At 35.4% G+C, this 22,264-nt stretch overlaps 2 protein-coding genes, 1 long non-coding RNA gene and 1 pseudogene across 3 annotated transcripts; 2 read left to right on the top strand and 2 right to left on the bottom strand.

Moving 5' to 3' along the window:
* Positions 1 to 7,324: 7,324 nt before the first annotated feature.
* On the top strand, positions 7,325 to 7,924 carry LOC111210475 (annotated as a pseudogene).
* A 2,264-nt stretch (positions 7,925 to 10,188) lies between these two features.
* LOC106417670 (pathogenesis-related protein PR-1) lies at positions 10,189 to 11,069 on the bottom strand. The gene has a single exon (XM_013858450.3). The coding sequence runs from the start codon at positions 10,982 to 10,984 to the stop codon at positions 10,424 to 10,426; it is 561 nt and encodes a 186-aa protein (XP_013713904.2). The 5' UTR covers positions 10,985 to 11,069; the 3' UTR covers positions 10,189 to 10,423.
* A 2,834-nt stretch (positions 11,070 to 13,903) lies between these two features.
* On the bottom strand, positions 13,904 to 15,320 carry LOC106417694. The gene is made up of 3 exons (XR_001283391.3): positions 15,034 to 15,320; positions 14,470 to 14,544; positions 13,904 to 14,368 (listed from the first exon to the last, which is right to left on the bottom strand). It is a non-coding gene; the product is annotated as an uncharacterized LOC106417694 (long non-coding RNA).
* A 4,754-nt stretch (positions 15,321 to 20,074) lies between these two features.
* Positions 20,075 to 21,332, top strand: LOC106416601 (40S ribosomal protein S10-1-like). Its single transcript, XM_013857522.3, has 5 exons — positions 20,075 to 20,164; positions 20,254 to 20,302; positions 20,485 to 20,767; positions 20,864 to 20,993; positions 21,081 to 21,332. The coding sequence occupies exons 1-5, from the start codon at positions 20,162 to 20,164 to the stop codon at positions 21,159 to 21,161; spliced, it is 546 nt and encodes a 181-aa protein (XP_013712976.1). The 5' UTR covers positions 20,075 to 20,161; the 3' UTR covers positions 21,162 to 21,332.
* The last annotated feature ends 932 nt before the right edge of the window (positions 21,333 to 22,264 follow it).

The raw sequence follows: 22,264 nt of genomic DNA, 5'->3' as shown, positions 1-22,264 counted from the left end.
AAGATCTTATTTACCGAGTTCGCCTCGGTTGCTGTATCCTCCGGCAACCATCTCTGCAATAAAAGTTGCACACAAGTTAACCCTGGACGACTTAAATAAAAGTTGTCTGGACGACTAGTTGACCCTGGACGACTTAAAATTAAGTCTTCCGTGGTCAACTAGTCGTCCAGACAACTTACGTTTAAGTCGTCCAGGGTCAACTAGTCGTCCAGACAACTTTTACAGTCGTCTGGACAACTAGTTAACCCTGGATTTGATACTAACCTCTTTGATTTGAGGAGGCTGTTTCTTTTGAGGAGGAGGCTGTTTCTTTTGAGGAGGAGGAGGCTGCTGCTGTTTCTTTTGAGGAGGAGGAGGCTGCTGTTTGGTTTGATGAGGAGGAGGAGGCTGCTGCTGTTTCTTTTGAGGAGGAGGAGGCTGGTTACTAACCACGGTTTCATTGGCATGAGGGGTAGCCTGTTTGTTTCTACCCCCGGTTTCTTTGGCAAGAGGGGTAGGCTGTTTATCTTGAGGGGTAGCCTGATTGGTTAGAGGTGGAGGGGTAGCCTGATTGGTGACACCAACCTTCTTCTCCACAGCTTCCAATCTATCGGACAACTTCCTAAACTCCCTCATGCACTTATTAAACCCTTTTTTCATGCAGTCAGCTACGCCCTTGAACATAATTTCCAACTCCTCTCTGGTCACCCCTCTAGCCTCTTCTCTAGCCTCTTCACTAGCCACTTTAGGAGCCTCTTTACGAGCTTTCTTCCGAGGTCTTGGATTGTCTTCCTCCTCCTCCTCCTCCTCCTCCAACACAACCATCTCTTTGGCCTTCTTCGATGGAGTCACAACCTTAGGTTTTGTATTGACCTTAGTACCAGTGACTTCCCAGCAATCCATGGTCCACTTCCACGGTCTCCGCTCATACATGACTTTAATGATGTTCTCCGCGGGCAGGTCCTCAACCTCAGAGTCCCATTTTGGCCACATTTCACTAATGTCCTTCTCAACAAAGTTGATCACGCGGGTCTGCAGTAAATAGAAGAATCGAGTTAGATATTTGAAAAAAAATACTAAATAGACGACTTAATTATAAGTCGTCTACTAAGTCGTCCAGCTGGAAGACCTTCCAGACGACTTATAATAAGTCGTCTAATAAGTCGTCCAGATGGAAGACTTTCCAGACGACTTAATTAAGTCGTCCGATAAGTCGTCCAGCTGGGAAGACTTTCCAGACGACTTATTATAAGTCGTCCGATAAGTCGTCCAGCTGGACGACCTTCCAGACGACTTATAATAAGTCGTCTGCGCAGTCTTTTGGATTGAAGTAAATACCTGACTCAAGATAGCAGCTTTCATTGATCTGCGGCCTCTGCTGCCCTCGTAAGCCAGTATCGGTGGAGACGGACTGTCTGCTCTGGGACCACCAATACTAGCACCCAATTCCGGCATAGCTGTGTACGTCCAGACCTGAAGAACTTGTATAAACCCATCCACGGTGTAACAGCCAGCAATTTCTTTGTTCCACAAAGAGTCCATCAGCACCTTAAACGCGACTCTCCCCCATGGATAATTCTCAAACCGTTCTAAATCCATCACTAGCCTTGCCAGAGTAGATCGTGTAGCGGTTGAAAACTTTCTCCCTTCAATGAATCCAGTGAAGATGGAGAGGTACGCGAGCCGCTTGCGATCTTCCCTGGACCAATCCCCGCATCTCTTCAGTGCTGCTATTATCTGATCAGTAGTTGGCCCAGCTTCCAGATGAACTCCCAGCATCCCCCAGAAAGAAACCATCTCTGGGGTAACGTCACATTTTGGTGTCTCAAGGTCCTCGATGTACTCGCAGTTTAGACCAGTGAGGTTTTCAAACTCTAACAGTGAAAACCTCAAAGGTTCTGGACCAACGAGAGACCACATCTCATACTTCTTCTTAATGTCCAGCTTGAAACTGAGCATGTAGTGAACCAGCCTTGAAGCCCAACCAAATCCCTGCTCCTTGAACTTGATGAAAACTCCCAAACTCGACTCCTTGAGCTCTTCAAATTCGTCATCAGTAAGAGCTTTCCTAAGAGCAGTATGCAACTTGCTGTTATCCGTATGATACGAAATGCTATTGTGGGCTTCTGGCTCTTCCCCTGATGTGTATAACCTACGGGGGAGTTCTGGAATATCCATCCTTTTTGTCTGCAAAATAATCAAAGACAACAATATAAGTCCAGACGACTTAGTAGACGACTTAAATTTAAGTCGTCTGGAAAGTCTTCCAAATGGACGACTTATATTTAAGTCATCTACTAAGTCGTCCAGTTGGAAGACTTTCCAGACGACTTAAATTACTTACAAGTCTTCCAGTCGCAGAAGGAGTTGGAGTACTCGTCATTGCGGTTATAGATCTGAAAAAATAAACGTGAAACGGTGAGAATGAGTAAATTGATAGAGACAACGTTTTATGTTCATCTTTTCCTCGAGATTGATGACTTAGCGGCGTTAGGGTTTACAGAGAAACGGCGCTAAGGTTTACAGAGAAGAAGCGGCGGCGCTAGGGTTTAGAAGAAGCGGCGGCGCTAGTGTTTAGAGGAAGCGGCGGTGAGAACGTTGGTGACCACGGTGGCGAGGGCGACGGTTTGTTCGGAAATAGTGGAAGCGGCGGCGCTAGGGTTTAGAGGAATCGGCGGCGCTAGGGTTTAGAGGAATCGGCGGCGCTAGGGTTAGAAGAAGCTGCGGCGACAACGGTGAGAATGAAGTGAGATAGATAGCTGACGTTGAGAACGATGGTTTGTTCGGAAATCGTGGGAATTCGAAATCGCCTTTGAGAGAGAACTGTTAGGGTTTCTGAATTTCGCGAAAAATGAAACAAAAAAAATAAAAATCACCTTATATATTGGGTAAATAATCCGGTTAGCTTTAAAAGTACATTGGTAAACTTTAAGGTTTGGTCCGGTTTAGACGACTTATTCTGGCTGATAATGTACAACAGACGACTTAATATTTAGTCGTCTGTTTTCAGACGACAAAATATTAAGTCGTCCTAGACCCTAAAATGAACCCCTAAACTAAAATGACTAGATTAACTAACTAACCACGTTATAAAATCAAATTATACTTAAATAGTGTTTACTATACACAGAAATGAACACGCATAAGTAATTTTAAAAATTTTCAAAAACGGTTTTAATGCTTTCCAAAATCTAACCCTAAGAACACATACAATACTACAACATATGTTGATGAAACATAAACTAAAGAATATCATGACTCACTACTTTCACTCATCTATGCTGAAAACAATTGAAATTTGTTATATCTTAATTTATACCTCCTAAGACATATGTTAATTACATAATTCCCATTTTTCACTTATCAAAATATTTTTTACAAAATTTTTAAATTATGTTTAAGACTAACTGTCCAGACGACTTTCAGTTAAGTCGTCTGGACGACTTATTTTCAAGTCGTCTAAACAGACGACTTGCGAGGGGTAGAAACGTAAAAAAAATTCCGTTTTTTTGTTTGGTCACAAGGGGATAGTTGTAATTTCAATAGCCTTTTAGGTTACTTTTGCCTTTGACCCAAGTTGGGTATTGTTTTGGGTTTGACTCCAAGTTTTGAGTCACACTTGGCAATTCTCCCAATTAAGATAGAAAGTGACAAATTTATACAATCGATTCTCTTCAACCATTTAAACCTAGACTTAAACTTGTGTTCATTGTTTTGACCTCTGTTCATTATCTGTGAATTAAAACTGGTCCTTTTAGTTATTGTTACTAGGGATCGTTACCCGCGCCAAAGCGCGGAGTTTTTGCATTTTTATCTATTTTTATCTTTTGTTTATTAATCTAGCATTCAGTTTTTCAATGCATTTTATCTTCACCATCTTCTCTTGTCTTGTTTACATTTGTTTTCACGTTCTGTCGTTTGATTTGTCTTAGTTTTGGCTTGTGTAATAACTTAATTCTGCTCATTCTTCTTTCATTCTTTATTGATTGATATTTTTATCTCGCTTAGCTCTGTGTTGCCACTAATTTGCTCGAATCATTTTTCATCATCTGCTTCGTATTTTTTTTCATATTCATTAACTATTGTCTCCAATCTCTTTAAATCCTAAAAGTCCTACATGTTCTTTTATTTATTAAATCACATATTAAATATTATTGAAACTGTTTATTTATTCCAATAAATTCTTACGATTATAACTAAGATGATATGAATAAAAGACTGATTATAATTTAGTTGAAATTAAAGTCTAAAGTAGAAGTTATTAAACTTGCAATTCTTCTTTTTGTCATCCAAAATAGCTTTAGTCAAATCAATTATATTGATTTAGAAAACTCATAAGTTATTTCAATCCCAAACAACCAAAAAACATGCGCATTTGTTATTGACGTTGCGGCGGGTTTCCTTTACTATAAACATAATTTCTTGTCACAACTGTTAATAAACCCAAATGTGTTTACAAAAGCTACCCATATAAGAGTTTCATACTCATTTCTCTTTCTCTAGTCATCTCCTATGTTAGTAGCTATCATAATACAATCATCAAACAAAGGACATATCTCTTGGTTCCATATAGAATATGCAAAAAGACTGTTTTCTGCAGACTTCATGATCACTGAGTATTATAAATATCAAACTTTGTCTATGGTCTATTTATATGTTGAGGAAATGCCTCGAAATTTAGCTTCCAAATAATGATTTCCAGGTAAACACATTGAATGTTAACCTCCACAATGGGAACAGCGGATCTGCAGATACCGCTACATGTCGAGTCGAATACACATATGTTTCCTGCTTGTGCTTTTCATTCACAATCTGCAATTCTCCCAGAATCTATGTTAAATGAGGTAAAAGTTTTAGAGTCACAACAAATTGTGTATAGCCAAGCCCAATAAACCAAGCACCCAACATAACATCTCCACTTGCCTATTTGTGTTGGAAAAGGACTTGATCATTATATAGTAGCACCAAGAAGTTAGATGGAGAATGAGGTATGAATGCAAAGTAGACAAAACAGTTAAAATCTTACTGATTATGGGAAATATAAGAAATCAATTCTCTTGAAATGGCGTATAACTGTCCAATAGCGTGACAGAAGTACTTGTTCATGTTCTCACCAAACTTCCAATTCTAAATGTATATATAAATCTATAAGAGTTATTGCCAGCGCTCTGTTGCGATATTTGTTAGCTAAAATAATCCATCCAATATAATAGGAAAAAGAAACCAACGAAATTGTAAAGCTAACCATCAGCTAAGATGCTTTTGATGTCCTGACACATTGCAAACTTAGTGATTTCACTGTCAAAAGCAACAAACTAAGCAGTCATATACATCCGAGACATTTATTTACAAACGGTTCCTAGCACAGAAAAAGCATATTATTATGTTACGGATGATAAGTTTGATGCATAAATACAGTTTAGAATTTTTTTCAACTGAACATTTGTGCCTACTGAATTACCTTACAACACCCACTGCATTGTGATTTTGGCATGTTAAAGCTGAGAATCAACATTGGAGCTTGCGTTAGCATTTCGAACATGAAATATAGCACCATCAATTTCCAGTGTTAATTCCATTGACAATAGCTGTCCAAAAGAACTCTGCTAGTAAGATAATCGTGATTAGTAATTCTTTACATCTTAGTGTCGTACAACTTCAAAACGATAGACACTTACAATCGACGTCTCTCAAAGATGGACCGCAAACCATCTAATGATATGCTTACCTCGTCGTATAAGTAATCCATGTCACTTTCCTCCTACAGGTAATGTTGCTGGTGCAGATCAATTCCCTCCACCTCTTCCTCATCATTAGGATGCTCTGCAATATACCCTATGTAAGGTTCAAATTTATGTCGCTAGAATTATCAGAGAAAGAAATATGAAGTACCCTCCAAATCTTCAGGAGCATCGACATTTTCTTTATTCAATGATCTTCATTTAACCTAACAACCATCAAAATAAAAAGAGGCACATAATCTTCAAAATCCAAGTTTAATGAATGGAAAAAAAACTCAGAAAGACAGAAAATGTCAAACACTCACTGGTTTCTTCTTCTTTTACTTCTTGGCTCCCGTGAATGAACTGTCAAAGCCATCATTATTTGCAGGAAAAAATATTAAACAAAGCAACTGATGAAAAGAAACAAATATGTTTCACAGCACATAAACTCTTCTTGAACAATCAGGCAACAGATAATATGTCTTCCGTGTGAATCAGCTGAGTCCTCGATGGCATCCAGAACGACAAATGTCTTCTTCTTCTTCTTGGTTAGATCAAAGGGTGCAAGCTAAGGATGACCAAAGAAAATTAAAACCACACAATCATGATTTATCAGGCAAAATAAAAGAACCGATGATGAATTTATTAAATATGGGGAGATGTAGAGACTAAAGAAGAAAAACTGATTCATGAAACTCAAAGAGCCAAACTGTGTTTCTTAGATGAGTCATGAACCGATGATTAAAAATTGAAAGTCCTAAAATTCTATTGAAGAGAACGCTTACAGACCAAAGAGGTTTATTGAGCTTTTTTTTTAACGAATCCCATTTCAAAACGTGAGTTATAAAGTATTTATTAAATTTTTAGATAAAATAAATAAGTGTGGATCCCACAAAGAAAACCGAAGAAGCAAAGGTTTCCGACCTTCATAAATATATATTTGTTTCAGCCATCAATGTACAAAGAATCTTTTAACTCAGTGGTATAAATGTTGTTGTTTAGATCTCAATAACTCGGGTTTGAGTCACAGATTTGATATTTTTTTACACTTTTTAAAAGTGGAATCCACATATTGCTGACGTGTCGCATCAGGAGTGATGCAACTGCCCTATTATAACGTAGATTACGGATAATTAGATAACCAATTGTTTGGACATAAATTCTCCATATCAGTAAATTAGTATATGCATTTTCGGAAAACGCTTACATAATTGAATCCACGTCACTTTCTTCACTTATTCAACAGGTTTGGCTATTCAACCGTTGAAAAAAACTTTCGACAAGCCCATTGTAACTAGTCTAACAAAAGAAACATCAATGTCTAAATTATTCATTTAAATAACTTCTCAATAACTGAATATCCCTTTCTCGGCATATGAGTAAAATGTTAGTATGAAGTCTTGAACATTAATTGTGATCCTGAAAATGTAACTGAGTTTTTTTAATAGCAAGTAACTGAGTTATACGAAATGAAAAATCCTGGATACTGAAAATAGAAACTAACTTAAAACATCATTGTCGTAGAGGAAGTGAATAGGGTATTGAGGCACGTTCTGTGCTGTAAATTGGAGTCTGGACTGTCCAAAAAGATCATATGCTAATAGTGAGTCTTAAAGCCTTAAATGTTATGCTGTATTAGTTGGTTTTATATTATGTGAAATAATTTTACTAAAATCAAAGGCTATATAGATATGGTTTTTTAAAAATATAGAAAATTAAAGATTGGTATCATTCAAAAAACCCAAGTCGGTCACACAATAGGTTGAAAATATAAAAATATACAATATTGAAAGAATATACAACGAACATATTGGTAGGTATCATTAAAATTATTTGATTCATTTCATTTCATACAGGTCTATCTCCACTGGTGTGGGACGGCAGGATTGCGAGTTACGCAACTTGGTGGGCTAACCAAAGGCGGTATGACTCCTCACTAACCCACTCGTCTGGTCCATACGCTGAGAACTTGTTTTGGGGAAGTGGCTCAGACTGAACACCGACTTTCGCAGTGGAATCATGGACCGTGGAGGCTAATTAGTCCTATAACCACATGACCACTCGTGTGAAGGTGATATGTGCGGTCACTACACTCAGATCGTGTGGCGTAACACCAAACGGCTATGTTGCGCTCGAGTTGTCTGCGAGAACGGCGCAGGAGTTTTCATCACTTGCAACTACGATATCCACCAGGTAACTACTTTGGAGAGAATCCTTACTAACTTTGTCTAACACTTTGCTTTCATATCTAAGAACATCTCCAAAAATACACTCTATTTTAGATATTGTGGAGGTTTCGGATCAAATTTACCTGACTATTATCGTTGTTATAATATTTAAATTTGTGTAATAGTTATATCTTCATGTAATTTTTTAAAAGATTTTTTTGTTAAGTTTCTTTTGTATATTGTTGTTGTCTAAATCTAGTTTTAAAATATTTTAAATCTTATTTTAAAGTTTTATTTAATTTTATGTGTAAAAATTAAATTTATAATAAAAAGTTTGAAAAATTTATGAGATATTTAAGGATTAAAACGATAAACAAAAAAAAAATTTAAGAATTATAAATGTGATGTGTAATTGTAGGGACCAAAATGCAAACAAAAATATGAAACTTCAAATTTGAAGTTTTGATTAGAGAAACTTCAAATGTAAAGTTTCACTCCTCATGAAAAAAATATTTTCACAAATAACTTCTTCATTAAAGAGACAAAAGACCTTTTTATCCTTGTTTATAGATATATAAAAATAAACTATTGTTTAAATAAATAATAATAAAAAAATTAATATAATCTTCAAATCATACGTTTGAAAATTTGATTTTTTTATAAATGTTTTTGAATTGTTTTACAAATTTTTGTTCAAATTTTCTTTTTGAAATTCAAAAAAAAATTAAAACTATTTATTTTAAATTTTAATTACTTATTTATATATTTATAAAAATCCAAAACTCCACCTTCCAAAACTCCACCGTTCAAATATAAATCTTAATTCTAGATTAGTTAATCTTAGGTTTATAAGTGTCTATTTTCCTATTTAAAATTAATGGTAAATGTGGTTAAGATAAACATGAAAAATAGTATTAGGAATCTGGTAATTTAAGTAATTTCTATTATTTCTTTTTGATTTTAATTATGAAAAATTCTCTAGGATACCCATTTTTAAGTTTTTCTCACAAAAATAGCCCTCAAGGAGGAAAAAGACCAAAAGAAGTTTTATTGAAGGGGTTAACTAATCTAGACTTAAAGTTTAGAGTTAAGGGGTGGAGTTTTGAGGATAGGGTTTCAAATTTTAAAAAATAAAAAATAAATATTAAAATTTTCAAAATAAAAAGGGGTTATTTTGGTCATTTTCTTTTTTGAGGGCTACTTTTGTGACAAAAACTTAAAAATGGTTATTTGAGAGAATTGTCCTTTTATTTTTGTACTAGGATAAGATATGCACCTTGCGCATTGTGAATTTATATGAAAATTATTTAAGAAATATCGTATGGAAAAATAAAATTTATATTCTTGATCGAATTAATATTTTTGACTCTTAAACAATTTTAAAAATTTTTTTTGTTAATTACATAATTTATTTACTAATGAGCTGATTCCATTTTTAAAAACATTTTAGGTCAAAAAATCATTTATCACATAAGAACCTAAGGTTTAGGCCGAAGAATATCAGGCCTACTTTTTTTTTTGTCATCAACTTATACAGACTCATACTGACTCTGTGAACCACATCGAGAGATCTGCATCCATGTGAACGACGAAAACCGGTTGTTTCCTTACACAACGTGCTAGGCTATCCGCCTTAGTATTTTGCGTTCATGGTACATAGATGATATCTGATCGGATGAAACTTTCTTTCAGGATTTTAAAATCTTCCAAATAACTTGCAAAAGCTGGTCATTTTTCTGGTTCTGAAACCGTCTTCACCAATTGAGAACAATCTCTTGCAAACGTGACCCGAAACTGCCGTAAGTTCCTCATACATTTCATTGCCCAGTGTAGAGCTTCCTTCTCTGCATGGAGAGATAGACTAGCTCAGACCAACTATTTGGTTACAATAAAACTATGTGAGCTTGGTGTTGTACCATTATTTACCAATTTAAAAGCTAATCATGGTTACGAGGAGTTTACGTTCACGTGCCAATACTATCTATCTTCAATATTTTTTTTTTTTTGTGTCGTTTTTTTCATTTTGATTATTGCTCGATATAAATATTAATTTTTGAGTTTATTCTCATTTCGTTCTTTTTATTTTGACATGAGATTTAAAAAATTTGCTAGGGTAGTTAACAAGAAGAAAGATAACCATATATATATTGAATAAAGATCATTGATTAATGTTTTATATCAAATGAAATTTTTTTTTATTTTTAATATTAGGTCTGCTTCATATAATTTTTAAATTTTGATGGACTAGTTTTCATCAGAAAATTCTGACAATTCTTATTTTCCAACGACTCTGAATCATTGGATTGAAATCCATCAGACATGAAACATATAATCTTCTATATATGTTGTATATTGGGCATTCTAACGGATATATAAGTAACCGTAAATGCAGTTACAACCTTGATGTGAACAAAATCACGTATAGAGAGATACAAACGTATTCAATATCACAAACTCCACAACACACATCTATTTCTAGTAAAATACACAATACATCCACCTAACTTCCTTTAAAAAGTCATAAAAACTTCTAAAAATAAGATGAATGATCGATCAGTAGGGTTTCTGGCCGATGTAGTTACCGGGAGGATCATAGTTACAAGTCATGAAGATCCCACCATTGTCGCACACCACACGTGCGCACCCGATCCTCCTCGTGTTCTTCCACACGAGCTGCGTGTAATGCCCACACATCTGTCCAGAGTCGCACGAGTTGGAGCCATAATGATAAAACCTCTTCTCGCTAGCCCACGCGACCACAGCGTCGGCCGGTGACCAGTTGGCGCCGTATCCCCAGAAAATATTCTCGCCGAGAGTAAACTCTCCGTCTTGAAAGGAGTGTTGTAAAGCACAATCTGACTTTCTTTGATTAGCCCAGTTTTGAGCGTAGTTCTGGAGTGTTTGATCCCATATCAAAGGAGGTTCGAATCTCGCGGCACGGACCAAGTTGTGTCGGAACAAGAACTGTAACGAGTCGTGGTCACATCCCGGACATAAACTCCTACAGATTTCGAATACTTGACCGAGTGTTGCAGCTTTGGTTGTTGATATTGAAATGAAGAGGTTAATGGCACCTAAGAGTAATATTACTCGCAAAAAGGATGAGTTCATCATCCTTTTTTTGTCGAGATTTTATTGTCTTTTAGGTGCTAATGGTTTTCATGAGAAGTATGGTATTTAAATATAGAGCGAGAAAAGGAACAGAAATCAAATGTATGGATATAAATTTGAGCTATTTTTAGCGGCTCTTTCTATTATTTTAACCGTGTAAACTTGCATTACAAATGTGATCATTGTAAATTTGGCAGATTGCAAATTTGAGAAAGAAAGAAAGTGACTGAGGATAGGGTTGTATTATTTTATTTTATTTTTTGCTAGGGATATGGTTATATTATTGGAGGGATGATATGATTAGACATGTCAATTAGGGCCGAAGCCCGTAGCCCGAGCCCGCCCATCCCTAAAAATTACTGGGCTTGGGCTTAGCTTTATAAGCCCAAAAAAAATTGGGCCTTTCGGGCTAAGCCCATTTGGGCTTTGGGTATTTTGGGCTTAAGTCCGTTTGGGCTAGGGCCGGCCCGAAAACCCGAAATTTATATTTTAGCGTAAATATTATCCTTCTTTCTTGTAATCGAAACTATTATTAGTATTGATATATTATTTTAATATTTTTATCTAAACTCTAATAAAGCAAATATAAAAGTTTTTAATGCACTTTATTGTTTCATCATTACAAGTGTTACATTTTAAATTTTACAAAAGTACATTCTTCTTTCATGTACAACATGTTTTTATTTTCAAAATATAAAGTATAAAACGTTTGACCATGTTTATCATAAATTTTGTTCTCTTATATTTTTTGTTTTAATTGATATTTGATTATTTAAATCTTATTAAATTTGGTTTGTGTATAAAATGTTTTTAAAACATACGAAAAAATAAAAAAATTGTGATAGACAAGAAAATTTTAAACTCACTTTATACTTTTTTTATTTTTTAAAAATGAAACTCTTTTTTTAATGAAAATTCACATGTATTAAAACGATGGAAGTGACAATGACAAATTATTTTTCGAAAAGCCCACAAAAGCCCGAAAAACCCTGCAGCCCTATAAGAGCCGGGCCGGGATTTGAATTCTAGGCCCAAATTATTTTCGGGCCGGGCCGGACCGGGCTCAAATATTTACGGGCTTAGCGGGTTTGGGCCGGACCGGGCCGGGCCAGCCCGAATTGACACCCCTAGATATGATTATGTTATGTATAAGTGTTGTCCCGTGAATGCTAATGTTGTCTGTATTAGATAGGCTGATTTGGGAAGATAGTGGGTCGTTACTGGAACACTCCAATAAGTCAACATGCCAGCCCATTTTTGCACTCACAAGTCCCTACATTATTTCAATGAATTCTATAAGAATCTACTACATGCCTTTATTTGTGTTTTATAATTTAAAGAGAAGTTTACTAAAATGATACAAATTAATTGTGTTATTACTATAGTGACTCATATTTTCTTAAAATTATTAGAATATTTTTCTGGTCGAAATTGCTCTTGTCCATAGTTATAACAAAAAAACACATTACCAAAGTACCCTTTAACATTTGATCGACGGCAGATTTATTTTCAAAAAAATAAATCTATCGAGTAATAAGTCTATTTACAAAATCTGTACAAAAAAATAAATCTACCGTTAAAGTGGTGACAGACTTTCTTAAAAACGTCAGATTTGTTTCTATGGCAGAGTTAATTGTCCGATTTGAATAGAAATTTTTTTTTTTAAGAATATGTCTGTCGAATGAGATAGCAGATTTTTTTGGTCAACTTATTTTCTTATGTATCGATTTATTTTCTTATGTTCGACTTATTTTCTTACGACAGAGTTATATATTCGATTTAAAATTGTTGGTAGGTTTTTTTGTTTATATGGTGATAGACTTTTTAATTTATGTTGTGGCAGATTTATTGACAGAAATATGAGTTTATGTAAACCAAACTTAATTTAATATTTAATTTTGACCCGATTTACATTAATTTCGAATCTGGTAATTTTTAGGCTAATTAATATCAGAATTAGGTAATTTTTTGGTAACTGTCATCATCTTTTTCATCCCTCTTTTCTTCTTTATCAAGTTACTAGGTGTTTTCGTGCACCATGTGCAGTAAGGAATTTTTTAAATCTAACTTATATTTAAAAATAAATTTTATTAAATATTATAGATTTTACTATTTTCTTACTAATATTTAATATAGATTTTATATATATTAAATCAATTTTTATAAAACTAATAAAAATGATATAAAATTGTATAATTATCAAAATTTTAGCCTAAACAATATTTATAAAATTTGTAGATATATAAGAAATTAATGGTCTTACGATTAGATATTTAAATTTTTTTAAAATTGTAGAAATTTTTGAAAGATTTAGTAATACAAATTGTATAATTACACAAAATAATAATATTTCGAAATTTGAAATGTTATATATGAATATATTTATTTTATAGATGATTTATGAGCTATTATCATATTTAAAAAAAGTTTACCAAAAAGAAATATCAATATTGAATGTAATATATGAATTATTACCATATTCTAATAAGTTTGCCAAAAATATAAATCAACATTAAATAGAATTATCCATATCATTTTTTTCTACAAGCCATGTCATCAATTTTACTATCAATTCGCAAATATAGTCTAGTGGATTCTCTATCTCTTTCATCCCTCTTTTTCTTCTTTATCAAGTTATTCTCTTTAATGGTGATTTAATCACTTCTATAGAGATAATGAATTTGTTTAGAGATGCTCAAAGCAAAAATAAGTTTAACCTACTAAAATTAATTGAAAATACTATACTTAGCACCGCGAACTGTCAAGGATGCAGACAATTCATTATATAATACTAGTGACCACTTTCGTCTTGGTTGATTATAGTAATACACGATACACAACTAACTGTGAACAATATGTAAATAATTAAAAATACATAAACAAACAAGACGACAAAAAGTTTGGCAACCAAACACTCCAGTATAGATAAAAGTAAAAGTTTTCATTGGTAGCATGAATTTCATAGCAATCAATCAATATTCAGTAGCGTGTAAATGTGATAATCGATCACTGACTTCAAGAAAAATAAACGAAACAGCTCGACTACATGAATGTTAGATGTTGAGAAACGGATGACATAACTAAAAGAAACAAGAACAGATTATCATCGAAACGAGTTTCCACATTCCTAATACAAGTATAACATTCTCTGGCATATCTCTTAGCACGTCAGTTAGTGATTATTTATGTTTCCCATTTCAAGATGCAAATTGTAGAAGAGCCTTTCTCCATGATACCTTGAAGATGAAACATCAACAAGAACAAACCCATCTTCTTGCGAACCTGGGCAAAGCATAAACCGGAGGACATATCATAGAAGCACCACGAACTGTCAAGCGATGCAGACACAAAGTATTTATTCGTTGCATGGACAGTGACAGCTCGCACCTGAGAAGACATCATTGTTTTTACGTTATAACAGAACAAATGCAGTACTACAAGTAAAATTGTATGCGACTGTCGCCTAAGTTCTTCAATTTCATGCTTACCTCTGCAGAATGATATTTCAATATATGTCTACATGCATACTTCCAATCCTCAGAACTCCCCCAGATATGAACTGTCTGCAGAGTGTCAAAACACCAAAATCAGACGAACAATGATTCATATGATCATGATCAAACTTAATATAGAGAGACCACGAAACATCAATGATACAAAAAACAAAGTTATGTATGAAATGCATCAAGCTAGGTATTAAACAAACATTGCTTCATATCAATTTTACGGGGACGTATAACAACAGGGTCACTTTATATCAATTTTCAAAGATGATGACTTTACAAGAACTAGATTTCACAGTAGCTGCTTGAGCAGCAACTAAAAAGATTCTAGACTTTATATAGAGTTCATTACCTCTATACTAGGAATTAGGTCTACAAACTTTCACGATCAATAAAACAATAATCAAACAATATGTCATAACCAAATTAACTACGGAACAAAAATGTTGAAATTGAGATTTAGGATTTTCGAAACTAAACGCTCAATCAAACAATATATGTTAAAAATGTGTGATAACAACTTTGGAATTGGATAGATTTAGCACTTACAGTTTCAATTTCGTCAATTTTAAAAGGAAGACAAATCAGACCTAGGGTTTACACGACAGGGACGATGGCACTTGGCGAGGAGGTGTCGAAATCAACGACGGCTGTGACGGAGGAGATGTTGCCGGAGTGGGAAAGGGACCGACGGCAACTCTCAATCGGACATGGATCCACCTTCGGTTTCGTCGATGTCATGAGAGAGACTCGACAAACTATTTTCTCCCTTTCTAATTTCTTTTTCGTCACCTTCTTTTCTAATTATGTTTTTTTTTTATTATTTTAACATATATTTTCTAATTTTTTAACTTACTATAATGGCAAATTTATAGTTGTTAACCAAGTTAGAGATGGGCTTTTCGTAAATTTGCTGGTATCTCATTTTAGTCCAATAATTAAAATTTAATAAGAATCATTCTAGTAATTTTTAGATTAATTAGAGTTATTCTAATTAATTTCTCTAATTTAAATGGCCCTATATTTTGTATATTAGTTCTTTTTTTCTTGTTTGCTGTTCACTCTATCTATCACACATTTCACCATTGATTGCGATAGAGTTGAAAGTTAGCATTCTACGATCACATGGCATTTACCCTCGTGAAATGCCTCAATCGATCGCTGTTTATTTGACGAATTGACATGTTTTCCCAAATTTCTTAACATAAATAATAGGTTGCACAAAAAACAAGAATGTTATAATCCACGTTACAGTGAGGACTCACAATTTTTAAAAATAATTTTGAACTTGGAATTGAAAATTTGAATTCAAATCATGGATATGATGACAGTGTTGGTGACGTATACGTACGCGGTATCTGGTTTGTTAAGAAACTTGAGAAAGAAGCAAGATGTTGCTATGTTTCTTGAGATGCCAAGTTTGTTGGATAATTCCAATTAACTTGATTAGTAAGTTAACTCATTAAGCTGTAATTTAGGAATGTTTCCATATTATTACTAAGAAAAGATGTAACTTCGTCTTATATAAAGAGTTCTCATGGAGAGATGTTTCATCAAGAGAAAACATTGAAATGTTTAGTTTTGAAAGAGTTTCTAAATCTAATAAGAAGAGAAGTTCTTATAGTCTTTGTGTTTGTATAACTTTAATTGGTATCAGAGCTCCAGGTTTCAAAAATCGTTTACAAGAGGAGTTGTAATTCGATCAAAACATGGAAGACGATAACAATTCTCAAGGACGTGATAAAGATCTTGAGATGAAGAAGGACATACGATGTCCGATGATATCATCGACCAACCACACTGTATGGTCGATACGGATGAAAGTGATGTTTCGTTTATATGAAGTATGGGATATGATTGATCCAGGGAGTAACGATGCAAAGAAGAACAATATGGCGATTACTCTAATCTTTCAATCAGTCCTGGAGGTGCTAATACTTCAGATTGGGGAACATGATACATCGGAGAAGATTTGGGAAGCTATCAAATCTCGTAACCTAGGTTATGATCGTGTAAGAGAAGCAAGGTTACAGACTTTGATGTCTGAGTTCGACAAACTGAAGATGGCAGACACATACACGGTGGATGACTACGCAAGAAAACTTTCAGGCTTAGCATCGAGAGCAGCCGCGTTAAGAGAGATAATGGAAGAATCGAAGATGGTAAAGAAGTTTCTGAAGGACTTCCAAGAACGAAGTTCATTCACATCGTAGCTTCGTTAGAACAAGTGTTGGATCTAAATTCAATGGGATTCGAAGACATTGTTGGGAGATTGAAGGCTTTCAAAGAACGCATAAAAGAAGAAACCACGATGAAGATCAATCGAAGCTAATGTTTGTAAAGAATGATACGCAAGGTAGTGGAAGCCATAACAACTCGCGAGGAAGAGGCAGAGGTAGAGGTTATGGTGGAAGAGGAAGAGGAAGAGGACGAGGAAGGTCTAATGGTTCTGATGGTCAAAACAAAGGAGGAGAAGCTCCAGACAAGACCAAGAAGGACTACTCTAAAGTTAAATATTGGAGATGCGGCAAGATGGGGCACTTCGTGTGACATTGTCCTATACGACCAAGAGAAGAAGCTAACCTAACGGAAACACAAGAAGCAGATGCATTATATATGCATGAAGTAGTATTCCTCAACGAAGAGAGAGTGCTTCCTAAGAAGTTTGATGAATGCGATGGAAATATGAGTATATGGTACCTTGACAATGGTTTAAGTAACCATATCGCATGCAAGAGAGAGTTCTTCTCAAACCTAGACGAGAGCATCAAAGGCAAAGTAAAATTCGGTGATGGATAAAACATCGAGATTGTTGGGAAAGGTTCAATCACGTTCATCGGAAAAACAGGGGAGAGAAGAGCACTCATAGATATCTACTACATCCCAAGTCTTAAACACAATATCATAAGTCTTGGACAAGCAACCGAGATGGATTGTGAGGTTAATATTAAAGAAGACTTACTGATGCTGAAAGATCTCCGTGGAAGGCTATTAGTACAAGTCGTAAGGTAACTAAACCGATTGTACAAGACGCCAATGGAGGTTGAATATCCGAAGTGTCTTCAAATACAAGAAATTGATGTTACATGGACGTGGCATGCGCGGCTAGGACATGTGAACTTTGTAGTCCTGAAGAATATGGTAGACAAGGAGATGGTAGTAGGGATGCCTCAGGTGATACACGAGAAAGATGTGTGCAGCGCCTGCTTAGTTGGGAAGCAAACTCGGAATTCTTTCCCGCCCAAAGCAAAGTATCGAGCATCACACGCATTGGAGTTGATACATGGTGACTTGTGCGGTACGATATCACCACCAACACCAGCAAACAATAGATATGTATTTGTCTTAATTGATGATTACTCAAGATATATGTGGACGATGATGTTAACAGAGAAGAGTGAAGTGTTCGATCGGTTCAAAAAGTTCAAGGAGTACGTGGAGAATCAAACGAAGCTAAAACTCAAGACTTTTCTCACCGATAGAGGAGGAGAGTTCACATCTTCTGAATTCATTTGTTTTTGTGAAGAAAACGGTGTAACTAGACATCTCACCGCACCGTATACACCGCAACAAAACGGTGTGGTCGAGAGAAGAAATAGAACACTAATTGAGATGACTAGAAGTTTAATGAAAGCTATGAAGATTCCTAATCAGCTATGGGGAGAAGCAGTACGTCATTCAACATATCTCATCAACCGCATTGCTACAAAGGCTTTGGAAAAAAAGACTCCATACGAAGGCTTGTATGTTAAGAAACAGAACATTGAGCATCTAAGGATCTTTGGATGTGTAGCTTTAGCAAAAATCAACGGTCATCATCTCAAGAAGCTGGATGATCGATCAAGGATGGTGATCAACCTAGGCATAGAGCCTGGCTCAAAAGCTTACAGGCTCTATGATCCGGTCGCGAAGAAGATAATTGTTAGAAGAGATGTAATCTTTGACGAGAAGAAAAGTTGGGATTGGTCCACACTATCAATAAATGTAGACGAAGAACCAGGATCATTCAAGCTTCCTCATATCGATGTTACAGAAGAAGGAGATGGTGATGCGCATCAAGATCACCAACACCACGAAGAGCAAAACAATAACGAAGAAGAAGAAGCTATAGACACGGGTGAACAAGAGCAAGTAGCAGAGAACAACGATGCAAACCAAGACCAGCATGTAACATCGAGATATGGCTGTAACATCAGAAAACCAAAGCGGTTCGATGATTACATTCTACTTGCCAAAGTTGAAGGTGTTAGACTCTTGCTTACCATTGATGGTGAACCAGAAAGTTACATCAAAGCTGCAGAGATACTAGCTTGGAACATCAAACTCGACCGTGTTCTCAAGGAGATGGAGTTCACGAAGTGCACCAAGGAACATGCGGTATATCAAAAGAAAGAGAAGGGAGAGCTTCTGGTCATAGCTATATATGTTGATGACTTGTTTGTAACAGGGAGTTCGCTCAACATTATCCATCAATTCAAAGATGATATGTCAAGAACATTTGAGATGTCAGACCTCGGGAAGCTTACATACTATCTTGGTATAGAAGTAACGCAAGAAGCTGATGGCATTCGAATCAAGCAAGGAGGATACACGCAAGATATACTTGTCAAGATGAAGATGGAGTCATGTAACTATACTCACGTTCCGATGCACATGAGTTTGAAAATATCAAAGGCAGAGGAGGAGCCTGAGATTGATGCGACATCGTATCGAAGCACCATAGGATGCTTAAGGTATCTTCTTCATACACAACCGGACTTGGCGTTTTTCGGTTGGTGTATTAAGCAGATATATGCAGAGTCCAAGAGAGAGTCATGGAGAAGCGGTGAAGCATCTATACTCACGTTCCGATGCAACATCGTATCGAAGAAATGCGATGCACCTATTAATGGTCTGCGAAAGTTCATCGGAGTTCAGAAGATCAACATACCTAAGATTCAAGTTGGAATTAAGAGGGAGAATGTTGGATAATTCCAATTAACTTGAGTAGCAAGTTAACTCATTAAAGTAAAGGTTGATGGGTTAAGGAAAAAATGAAAACATATCGAGCTTATGAATGTTTTCATATTATTATTAGGAAAAGATGTAGCTTTGTCCTATATAAAGAGTTCTCATGGAGAGATGTTTCATCAATAGAAACACATTGAAATGTGTAGTTGTGAGAGAGTTTCTAAATCTAATAAGAAGAGAAGTTATTATAATATTCCTTGTGTTTGTGTAATTTTAAAGTTCTCGCTTGTAGTGACGATTTCTTAACACATACACACACCTCTATGCTCATTGATCTTGTACCGAATCCTATTTACTTTTTGAACATCTACCAAATACTGTGAGAACCGTGAACGATATAATTTAAATCAAGTTCAACCAGTTAAAAAGTTAAGGTCTAAACTCTAAAATTCTAAACTTAAAACAATCCATCTCAAATTGACAGTTTATTGTCGTTCAGTGTTAAGAGTCAGAAATCTAATTTGAAACCGGAAATCGAAATCAACAATCCAAAGCCCAACCTTGCATCAAACAACCATTACGATTCTTAGCCCAACTCAAGCCCAAGTCCATAATATATAAAACTCATTTTTTTATCAACAGAAAGCCCTAATTTTCCCACTCTCTCTTTTGACAAAACAAAAACAACTCTGTGTCTCATTGCAGCGAAAGCTCAACCAACAAGACAATGGTATAGACTCTGCTTTTGATCTGTTTCTCTATGTTTTACATGTTGTAGTGAAAGGACTTATCCGATTATGTTGTTCGTCTTCTTGCCAGATTATCACAGAGACCAATCGCAGAGAGATCTGCAAATACCTTTTCAAAGGTTTGTTGTTTTACTTAATCTAATGTTATCCTTGGCACACATTAGATGAACAATGTAAATGCTAGATCTAGTGAAATTTTGAATCTTGAAGATTATGAGGTTTCTGTATGGTTTATCTATCATCTGTAATGCTCTGCGATGTTTTTAAAAACTAAGTGATCTATGTCATATGATTTTTACAGAGGGAGTTTTGTTTGCGAAGAAAGATTTCAATCTTCCAAAGCATCCGTTGATTGAGTCGGTACCAAACCTGCAAGTGATCAAGCTCATGCAGAGTTTCAAATCCAAGGAGTACGTTAGGGAGACGTTTGCTTGGATGCACTACTATTGGTTTCTGACTAACGAAGGGATTGAGTTCTTGAGAACTTATCTCAACCTTCCATCTGATGTTGTTCCCGCTACTTTGAAGAAGTCTGCTAAGCCTGGTGGTCGTCCCTTTGGTGGCCCATCTGGTGATCGCCCGAGGTGATTTTTTAGAGCTCTTTTGTCGTTTTTTTTTATCCAGTAGAACGTGTCTGCTCTGAGGAATTGACTAATTCAGTGACATTGGTTTTGTTTCAGAGGACCACCTCGCTTTGATGGAGACCGTCCCAGATATGGTGACCGTGATGGTTACCGTGGTGTGCCACGTGGTGGTGATGCTGGAGGGGAGAAGGGTGGAGCTCCTGCTGATTACCAGCCGTCTTTCCAAGTACCATCCCTCCTAGTTTACTACGTTGCCTCATTAACTAGGAGATGAGTCTCTGACTCTGATATTGCGTTGTGTTTATGTTGGCAGGGAAGTGGTGGTAGGCCTGGTTTTGGTCGTGGTGCAGGTGGTTACAGCGCAGCAGCACCTTCTGGTTCTGGTTTACCCTGAAAGAATTGTTATCTTTAGACATTGGAAAGACAGTTTTGTTTTTATTTTGGCTTTAGTTTGTTTGTGCTAATGCAAATCCGGATTTATAATATATGTCTCTGACTTTGGTCTTAAGAAAAGTAATCCTATAGTTTACAGGATTAGTGTTGAAATGCATGCACGTTTATTATTCTTTTTTGTCCTTGCGCTGTCTCCTAATTAGACATGACTCGCTTAATGAGAACAAAAGAAGATGAACTTGTTTTGGGTTTCGAACAAAATCTGCCTTGTTAAGAAATGAAATTCAGGCTTGGTAAAATAAGTAGCGTCAATGTTTGTTGGACTATATTTTTCTAGCTGGTTATTCAATGTGTTAATTGGTTCAAAGTCAAGTTGGATTCCCAAACCAAACTGAATTTTATAAATTTCCAAATGTATGTTATATCTTAGAATTGAAATACTGAAACTAAACTCAGTTATCCGAGTCTTTCAAATGAAAAATATATATCTAGAAATATCGATTATATTTAATTTTTAAATAACCAATTTTTTTTTAAAATACTATTTCTAATCTGAATCATCCGAACATAGTTGATCCAAATATTTAAAATAATTCAAATTATCTTATATTTTTATTTGGATACTATAAATTATTTATATTTAACTTGGAAACCCCGAATTATCCGATGTTTTTATTTATATTATCCAAAATTATCCAAAAAGTTAGAACCGAATTGAAACCAAATTAGACTCGAATATTTTAGATATTAGCCGGTTTACAATTTTGCTAACACAATCAAACTGAAGACCGAACTGATTTTCACAAGTAACCAATGGTTTTAAAATATTTAATACTGAAACCCCGAAAATCAAAATACTCGAATCGAGACCGAATAAATACAGATACTAAAGGGAGTACATTACCTTTTAAGACATTTTCTTGTCTTTCTTTACTTTTTAAGACACTTCTTGCTAGAGAGACACTTTTCTTCTATAAAAGGCTGAAGTGAGACGGAAATGCCATTAGCTATGTAATCTGAGAGAGGGAATAAGATGGTGTCGTTATTCGTCTCGTGTCTAGTTGGTGTGGGGATCAAACTTAGTTACCTTTTATGTTTACTTTA

Source organism: Brassica napus, chromosome C8 (assembly GCF_020379485.1).
Source record: "Brassica napus cultivar Da-Ae chromosome C8, Da-Ae, whole genome shotgun sequence".
Classification (NCBI taxonomy): Eukaryota; Viridiplantae; Streptophyta; class Magnoliopsida; order Brassicales; family Brassicaceae; genus Brassica; species Brassica napus.
Note: the sequence above shows the minus strand (reverse complement) of the source record. Positions and strands in the feature narration are given on the sequence as shown.

What these genes read in the sequence shown, in the direction of transcription:
- LOC106416601 (XM_013857522.3), top strand. An exon ending in CTGCAAATACCTTTTCAAAG is followed by an intron (nt 20,303 to 20,484) that starts GTTTGTTGTTTT and finishes TGATTTTTACAG; the next exon opens with AGGGAGTTTTGTTTGCGAAG. An exon ending in CCATCTGGTGATCGCCCGAG is followed by an intron (nt 20,768 to 20,863) that starts GTGATTTTTTAG and finishes GTTTTGTTTCAG; the next exon opens with AGGACCACCTCGCTTTGATG.
- LOC106417670 (XM_013858450.3), bottom strand. Translation starts at nt 10,984, where the DNA reads ATGATGAACTCATCCTTTTTGCGAGTAATATTACTCTTAGGTGCCATT.